At 37.3% G+C, this 9,520-nt stretch overlaps 1 protein-coding gene across 1 annotated transcript; it reads right to left on the reverse strand.

The window, feature by feature from the left end:
* Nucleotides 1–977: 977 nt before the first annotated feature.
* On the reverse strand, nt 978–1,889 carry LOC101623758 (olfactory receptor 11H6-like). Its single transcript, XM_012734004.1, has one exon. It carries the CDS (start codon nt 1,887–1,889, stop codon nt 978–980), a length of 912 nt encoding a protein of 303 aa, XP_012589458.1.
* Between the last annotated feature and the right edge of the window lie 7,631 nt (nt 1,890–9,520).

Raw genomic sequence — 9,520 nt, forward strand, 5'->3', positions numbered from 1 at the left:
AAAAAAAAAAATACCTGTGCCTTAGACCCATTCCTGACCCTGGGGCTATTACTTGAGACCCATTGCTCAGGTGAAGATAGTGTTGTTAAAAAGTTCTACATGTGGTTGTGATTGTGAGCCTATTAGAGAAGCTGTTAAGATCTGCAATTTCCAACTTTAATGAGCCTAAGAATCCACCGAGGTTAAAATTCCATTCCATTTCAGTAGGGCTGAGATGAACCCTCCTGTCTTCTCAAATTTTCCCCAGTGATGTCTAATTGATGATCCCCAAACATTTTCAGTGTTAAAAGTTGTATAATATAGTTTTAAATGTGCAGGAGTGAAGGCAATGTTAATTGGAAGAAAAGAAAATAAAGCAGCTGCATAATTAGAAAGATGAATTGATGAAGAAGAGGAAGGATATAAAATTCTCTAGACATTGACTTTATCTGATGAGACTTTTGCATTGATTATTATCACTTAATGATTGGCTCAACCAGTTCAGGTTAGCCTTACATTTTTTGAGGAAAGTTCATTTCATCCACAGGATACATAAAATATAGATTGTTACAGTGTTTGCATGTTTTCTTTAGATATACCCTGATCACTAAGAATAATAAATATAGTGAGGGAATATGAATAAATATATTCCTTTTATGTGAACTAACATTATGGACACTTTTTGGTGCTAGGCATTTCTGGAATTTCAGAAAACAGTAAGATATAGTCTCTGCTCTTAAAACATTCATAATCAAACAACAATGAGGAGGCACATGGCGCTTTATGAACAGCTAATTATAATAGAAGAAATAATGAATACATGTTAAATAGAAATAAAAGTAACATTCCAGGGAAGTTTCATTGGTGATCTGTCATGTAAGATTTTGAAATGCTTCCTTTAGCAAGCTCACATTTACTTTCTATTGTCTCAACTGTTCATTTGCAGGACACTCACCTTCTGAAATCATCTAGGAGTAACTCATTAACATCACAAAGTGTTAGGAAACACCTAGAACTTTCTTCAAGGCATCTTTCATTTCTTTATTCCGGAGGCTGTAGATCATAGGGTTGAAAAAGGGAGTCAAAACTGAGTAGAACAAAGTTGTGAACTTCTGCATGCCCTCTGCTTGTCCAGAGCCTGGGCTCACATATGTCATCATGACAGAACCATAGAATAGAAACACGACAGCCAGATGTGAGGAGCAGGTGGAGAAGGCCTTCTTCCTGCCAGCGGCCGAGGGTACCTGCACGACTGCTCTCAGTACCAGGGTGTAGGAGCCGGTGATGTAGAAAAAGGTGGCAAAGATGAGGAGGGAGCTCATGGTGCCACAGATGAGAACAGTCCCTGGGATAGGGACACAGGCTGAAGCCAGGCCCAATAGAGGACCCAGGTCACACAAAAAGTCATCAATCACGTTTGGGCCACAAAATGGCAGCTGGGTGACAAGTATCACTGGGATCAGAAACCAGAGGAAACCATACACCCAGCAAAAGAGAACCAGATTGCTGCAGAACTTAGTAGTCATGATGGTGGGGTAGTGCAGGGGCCGGCAGATGGCCAGGAACCGGTCATAGGCCATGATGGACAGAAACAAGCACTCGGTTGTGCCCAGTGAGAAGAAGAAGTACAATTGGAGGAGGCACTGTGCGAAGGAGATGGTTTTGGTCTGTGAGAGGAAGTTGGCCAGCATGTTGGGCACATCAGAGTTGACATAGCAGATCTCCAGGAAGGAGAAGTTGGCAAGCAGGATGTACATGGGTGTGTGAAGCCTGCGGTCCCAGCGCACAGCACACACGATGGCCATGTTTCCAAGGAGGGTCAGGATGTATGTTACAAAGAATACAGAAAAGAGGAAGATCTGTATTTCCCAGCGGCAAGGGAAGCCCAAGAGGATGAATTCACTCACCATGTGGGAAGTATTTCTGGCCTCTGAGGTCATTTCCTCCCATCCTGTTAAAATTGCAGCAGAAATTGCAGATATAGAGGGAGCTCCTTCTCTGGATTGTCCCTCAGGGCAGTGTACACTTTCGTGATGGAAGGGAGGGGTCTAGGCCAGTGGTTTCTGTGTTATTTTTTTGATTGAGGTAATGTTGGTTTACAACACTGTATATGACTTAGGGATTTGGTTCAAACTTCCTTATGTGTATGTTACCACCCCACACCCACCCAAAGTAAATAATTTCTGGTTTTGATCAGGTTCTCTGACAATACAGTTTTTGCATATACTCTCCTGTATGACTGGTCACGTTTTAACTGGCTACAAACTACTGTTAATTAATAGAGCAAATATTGGTGAAGATTTTGAAAGAATTTTCTTAGAATTAAAAACAAATTAAAATATTTCTTTTCTGTATTTCTCACTGGGTTGCCTGGTGCATCTAACTTGGGAAAACAGGTCTAGACATTACAGAGTGGTGACTGGCAGAAGCAAAACAAATGTAAATGCTACAGAAATATAAGCTGTATTACGTAAACTGATCAGGGTTTATTTTGCTAGGTGTTATGTTCCTTTTTTTGATCTTATAATTTTTAAATTTACTAATGTATATATCTACTCAGATTTTTGTTCATTTTAAAACAATGTTTACTTCCCTCCTCCCTGTTACTCTTATAAATTAAACTGATTTCAAAATGCAAAAGAATGTTTTAGCCTAAGAAATTTTCCCCATGCCACAGACTAAGTACATGTGTGCATGTATGTGTGTAGGTGTTATGTATGTGTTTGTATGTGAAGAGGACCGTGCACCTCAGTTCTTTCAAACTTCTTAATAAACTTCCCTTTGCAACATCTTAATAAACTTTCCTTTAAGACTATTTGTATGCCCGTCAAACACACCAGAGTTTTATTTTCTTCTCTATCAACTGACTTTTCTGGTAGGGATACTATTGGTCTTAAATGACAGGATCATTTTTTCCTGGTGGCTATATTTTGATTTGAAGAAAGGAAAACTAATTTGAATTTGCAAACCTAACTGGATGGCCCCTTACCACACTACCCTGCCCCACTTATCAACACCATGCCCAGTGAGGTTTCCTGGGGAGTGAAGATGAGTACTCAAGTGATCATTTCAGAGCAGGATCACATATTGTTTCAATATCTAGGGAAATTTTTGATGCAGCCTGTTTTCCCCCTGGCTTTCTTTAATTTTGTGGTTTATTCAGCTCTAGAGAATTCTTCTGAGTGCAAGGAACACAGCAAAGTTTATCTACATTTTGGGCCTTGACTCAGGCTAAACTTTAACTCAGAGATTGGATGATGGGTCTCCCAGCCCTTCACAACTCTTTTTTCCTGTGTTCTTATTTTAAAGGCCCAGGGCTCAACTACTCTGTTCACCTTTTCTTAAAATGATCCATTCTTTCTCCTCACAAGGAAAAAAATCTTAACAGTGGCAACACACGTTAACTAGACTGATTGTGACGATGGGTATACACAGAGGTCAATCATTGTACTTATGTCTGAAGCTAACATGATGATTATATTTCAATGCTAGGTAACCCATTGTCCATTTTATTGTTTTTCATTTTTAAAATAAAATTAATAAAAAGACTTGCTCTTTTAAAAAAAATTTAAAATGGTCCGTCCTCTGAGAAAAAGCCAGTAAACTCATACATACACTTAACTCCCAGCACGTGTGAAGATTTTAGCAGTTTGCATTTTGCATGTTATCACCTACACAAGGGTACATGGCCAGATGGCATACACGTCAAACTGACTGGAACAGCAATTACCATGGCTCAGGATGAGTTACGACATGAAGGTTTCTTTTGTGCATTATAGGCACCATGGTGGACAGGTTTCTAGGATCATACTGTATAACAGGACCCTCCCCAACCTTTGAGCTGTGAGGTTTTGTAACTATGTGACTATAGAAGCACTAACCCTTTCCTTAAAGTAATTAGGGTCAGGAGAGAATATCAAAATAAAGTCCTAGTTCCAGGCTCTGAATTTGGGGCAGTGAATAGGGGGCAGCAGTCCTCCTTCTATGACAGGGGGCTGCCCATCACCCTTTGTTAGTGAAGCCATCAGGTGCTAACAGCCAGGTTCTTCACAGCAGTCTGTGATGGAGAAAGTAAATGCCTTACGTGCTGGGTAATAACCATTTAATTTCTGGAGCTTTGTAGGAGAAAACTTGTTCTTTGGTGGACTTTCTTAATTATTCTACAGGGGAGCATAGCAAGAATTATTGCTTCTATTTCACAAATGGGTCATTTAAAATGTTTCCAATCCCAAACCAGTAAGTGGCACAGTCAGAATAAGAGTCCATGCTTTTTGACTCTTACTTTACTGTTCTCTCTCCCTGCCCCCCATCCCTACATTAGAGAACCTCCAACATAAATATGTCTAACATGTTACCCACCTCAGGGAGAAAATGCAAGAAGTTAATAAATGAGTCACTCTTGGTGCTATAGGCATTATATCATCTGAGGGGAAGAAGGTGGGTGAAATTATGGTTTGTTATTCTTTGTCATTTTTACATGGCTATCTTTTTCTTTTCGTAATAAGAATATTTAAAGGCATACGAATATCATCTAATGTAGTCAGAGAGCTGAACTTAATTTAGTCTTAAATGTGACCATAATATTTTTAACTGAATATTTTAAGTTGCAGTATTAATTTTTGACAGCTGACAAAGATGAATAATCATGACACCAGGTTGGTGAAGGTTCAATGAAGTTACACTCAGAAAAAATTGTTGGAGAGAATGCAACTTAGAACTCTTAGAGCCTATAAAAAATTCCATACTCGTTAATAAACATTCTGGTGTAGAAGAAAATTAATGAAAAGCAAGTTCATTTTAGTAATGCTTAAGGTTTTTAAAAAATTATGTTAAAATACAGATCCTGACTTAGGATTCTAATTTCTAATTCGTAATAAGGAATGCTGATTCTTTGAGCAGCAAATGTTGACAGTTTTTAAATATATTATAGAGTTCTTGTGTAGCAAGAGCTTATATATTACTTTTCAAACATTTCTGTAAAAAATGTAAATAAAACAAAGGAACAGAAAAATACTTGGAAAAACTTAAAATTTTTAGTGACAAAATCTTCAAGCTCAGTTCATAGGAGAGCATATAGTTTTTTTCTTTATAAATGTCTAGAATTTTCAAAATTTCTATCAACAACATATCTTTATACTCTGAATAGACAGTCATTATAAAATATTGTTTTTGAAGGTACTTACTCTTCTGGATCTTCCACTTTCCCCAAAGCACTTTTTGTGATATTTGCTATTCCTGGACTTTTCTAAGGTGCTAAGAAGTTTTCTGTGGTGTCATCTGACTTACCATGTAAGATTGCTCCCCTTCTCTTGTTACTTCAATTGGATTAGAGCTAATGAAGTCAACCTCTCTGTCATGGTGGAGGAGAAAGGGAACATTCCCAACAGGCATCCTTAGAACTGCACTTTTGGATCACCAATGCCATTTCATAAACCTAGGGCAGGATTACAAGTTAAGTTCAAAAGTCAAAGGCACCATCGTGAGAAATGATAACCATGAGTTTTTCAAAGAGGATTTGTATTGTTAGTCTTCTTCCACTGGGGAAGAAGAAAAATCACATCGTACCCTTGGCCTATTTTTCTTCTCTAGAAGAAATAAAAAGGAAAGTGGTATCTGCATTTTGGGTTTTGCTTTTCTTCAGTGAATTTTATGCAAAGGAGAATGCTCAGATTAGAAGAAAGGTCACAAAAACTGGCAACAGTAGGAAGGATTCTATGAAGGCAATATAATTATTTTCAAATGTTTTCCTGTACCTTTCAATTGACAAAATCAGAAACTAATGGTTTCTTTTTCAGCTAGAAAGCTATTTTCTGAAACTCACATTTCCATGCTCACAATATAACATATTTTTCTCTGTCCCATATTCATGAAATGAGGGCATCTGTCCTTTGTTGAAGCAGGCTCAGCTCTGACTGGGAACAGGTGCTGAGTCTACAGATAAACCTTTCCCCAGTCCTTCATGTACTCTGGATCTCAGCATCTGTCCCTTGAGCTTTCACTTTAAGTGCATTTGGGAAAATATGTGCTATGTGTGTGGTTTTGATTTTTTTTTTTAAATTGCAAACATTTTTTTCCCCCTTCTCCAGCAGTTATGAAAATGAAAGCTGGGATTCTCCATTTCTCCCCTGTGAAACTTGCTGGGATAAAGCTAGTTTGCCTAAAGGAACTCGTTGTTGCGATTTCCTCAATGGGTGGACATTACCCCAAGGACTCATCATTTCATGTATTTATTTCAAACATCTGATACTTCTTTTTTCCTCTTTGGCCAGGGATTCTTGTCCATCTGTCGACACGTCCATTTGACATGCAATTTTGAGCCCATTTTGTATACTAAATGGCATTTATTACTTAGCCCAGAAGTCTATTCATCTGCCTTTTCACTTTGCCATACAAATACCAGGGGTTAATATTGATTGAAAGCTTGGTTTTACTATGCAGTAAGATGAGTAATACCTATGAATAAACTCTTAATTTCTATAATAATCCAAAATGTTAGAAATTACTATTATTTTATAGGCAGTCATTGAAATTGGAATTTTAATTAACTTAAGGTTTCACATCTAGTAAATGGGAATGCTAACAGAGCTTGAGTTCTTAAATACTATCAGAGCATTTCTTTGTATTTTTATTTGGCAGGTAGGGAAACAGTATTCATTGATAACACCTCATGTCAGGCACTGTGACAAATTCTTACATAAAAGTCATTTTATTTAATTTTTACAACACCCTGTATACTAGGTAAAACTGCTTCAGCCTTAAAATTTCTGACTATCAAAGTGTATATCTATACACAAGAATTGGAAGATTCAGAAAACTTAAGGGACATAAAAGTTACTGATAATTGTATTACATAAATTCAGGTAAAAACTTGGTATATTTTCTCTGGCCATTTTTGCTTTAGCACCTTTTATTCAAGTCTATGAGATCATATAGCATTTACAATTTTGTACTATATTTATATAAGCATTTTTCTCATGTAAGTAAAACACATTCTTTTATTTCTGTATTTCAGAAAGCATTTACTTTATGTCATTTTAATAACACAATTCAATAAATTTGCTAGGTTATTCCCAGTACTCATTTATTAAATTTAAATTTGAAAGGGTGAAATGAGTGAAGAGGGTTCAAGGTATATATTTCTAATTAGAAAGCCCTGGAGGGCCCTCCCTGGTGGTGCAGCAGGTTAAAGCACAGCACTGGGAAGCTAAAGCCACTTCAGTGTGAGTTCGATACCTGTCCCGGAGATGACCCACATGGCCCGGCAGATCTCTCCTGATCTGGCCTCTGCTCCCCTCAGCATGTACTTCCTCATCAGCCTGTTCGGCTCCCCACTCTGTCTCTGGTAAGTCTCTGCACCTCTAGCCTGTACCCTAGTTTTGTATGCATAAAACAAACAAACAAACAAACAAACCAGAAAGCCCTGGAAATGTGGTCATCATTTTGCAATATCTATAAATAACATCAGTATGTTGTACATCTGAAACTAGTATAATGTGTCAGTTACATTTCAATTTAATGTTATATGTCAGTTAAAAAAAAAGATATGCACAGTGGAGGAGGTAGTTACAAATAAACTTGGATAATCATATTTTTAATTTTTAAAACATATATATTTAAAGATTTATTTATTTGTGCATACAGAACTGGGGTGCAGGTAAGAGATGCGGGGTGTGTGTGTGTGAGAGGATTCACCAGAGACAGAGTGGGGAGCAGAACAGGCAGATTGAGATACACTGCTGCGGGCAGCAGCGGGTGGGTCAGAAGAGGTCTGCTGGGCCATGTGGATCACCTCCCTGGCGGGGAATCTAACTTGTGCCTCAGTGGCTGCCATAACTTCACATGCTGCACCACCAGGCAGGGAGGGCCCCTTGGATTAAAAAAAAAGATATGCACAGCATTTTTATTAGCTGTTATCTTACTAGAAACCACACGTAGCCTAGAAACTAAACATGGCCTACAAATTATTTCACATATGAGACCTTTCTCCAGCAGCTGTCTTGGTCCATTATCTTACAGTACAAATGAATTTTAAGGGCCCGCCCTGGTGGCGCAATGGGTTAGGATGCAGACACTGCGAGCTAGCCACAAATGAATTTTATGAGAAAGATAAAAAGTGAATGCTACAAACAAAAAGAAGACATTAGGACTATCACTGTAGATATTAAGACCTCTCTTCTTTTATAGATAATTTTGTGGAAAAAAATTGATAAAAGAAGAAGAAATATTTGCATTAAAAACTTTAAAAATATTTTTAAAGTTGCAAATTTTCTGATTTTAAAATAATGTAATAAAAAATCTTTAGATTTAACTATTTGTTTAATTTGAAACAATGTCTCTAGAATAGATTGTGTTAAAGAAAAATATAATGTGAAAAGATATAGATAATATTCTCAACACATATTGTCAAATTGTTTTCCAAAATATAAACTTAAGAGATGTGTTGGTGAAGATACCATCATATGGTGTCTTTATCAGCAGTTGAGTGATATTTGAAAGATTTATCTATATATTAATGGAAGAAAACCACTCAAGTCTCATTTTTATATTTCTATTTTTTTTGTTACTAATTATGCCCATTTTCCCCAGTTTTATTGAGCTACAGTTGCAATTTAGTCCTGTGCAAGTGGAAGGCATATATGACAAAGAGTTCCATATATGCCATGTGGCAGGGCTAATTATAGTTATGTTGATGATTTTTTGCATCACAAGGAAAAAAAATTTTTTTCATATATAGGAAGTAATAGATGTTAATTAAACTACTATGGTAACCACATATTATTATATTATGTTGTGTATTTTAACCACATTATAGAGGGTTTTCTCACTTGTTTCTGTCTTGTTTTAAAACCCTCTCAAATATCCAGTCTTCCAAGACTATCACTTGATAAATGTGTCAGAGTTTGTTTTTATCCACTTCCTAGATACCAAGACTCCTAACAAGTCCTGCTCCTCCTTCCTAGTAGCAGGGTCCTAAACATAATATCTTGCCCTTAGAGGTGTTCTGACTTGATAATCGACTGATTTGAGGTTATAGTTCTTCAGTGTGTGAAGGAAATAAAAGCCACCCTTTCTCAAAGCTCTTACAATGATCATTGTCTCTGTCCCATTCAAGTGCTAGGGCTATTGCACAGATGGTGCTTTCCTTTCTTCTCATGCCTCCTTCCATTTCGGCACAGGTTTTGAAAGTCTTAACTAGTATAAATCTCTATGAGCTAGTTGTTATTACCAACTGATTCGTCCCTTGTGCTGGTTTCCTCATTGCATCTGGCCAGTGATTGGTCTATTTCCTTTATTGCCACTTGTGTTCATATGGGATGCTTTGAAAACACAGCCTGAGAGAAGGACTTGATTGAAGATGTAACTTATGATAGGTCAACTCAACAGCAAAAGGGAGCAGGGGGAGCTAGAGGAACTGGAGGAAGGCCACTGTAGGAGACTGCATTCTGGGATCTCTGAAGTGCATATGGAATATCTCCCATAAAGACAGATGTGTGATATATTTATTTACATTTTTGGCTCCTATAATGCTTATAAGGCTCTG

This window comes from Condylura cristata, unplaced genomic scaffold (genome assembly GCF_000260355.1).
Source record: "Condylura cristata isolate star-nosed mole 26May11 unplaced genomic scaffold, ConCri1.0 scaffold00045, whole genome shotgun sequence".
Classification (NCBI taxonomy): Eukaryota; Metazoa; Chordata; class Mammalia; order Eulipotyphla; family Talpidae; genus Condylura; species Condylura cristata.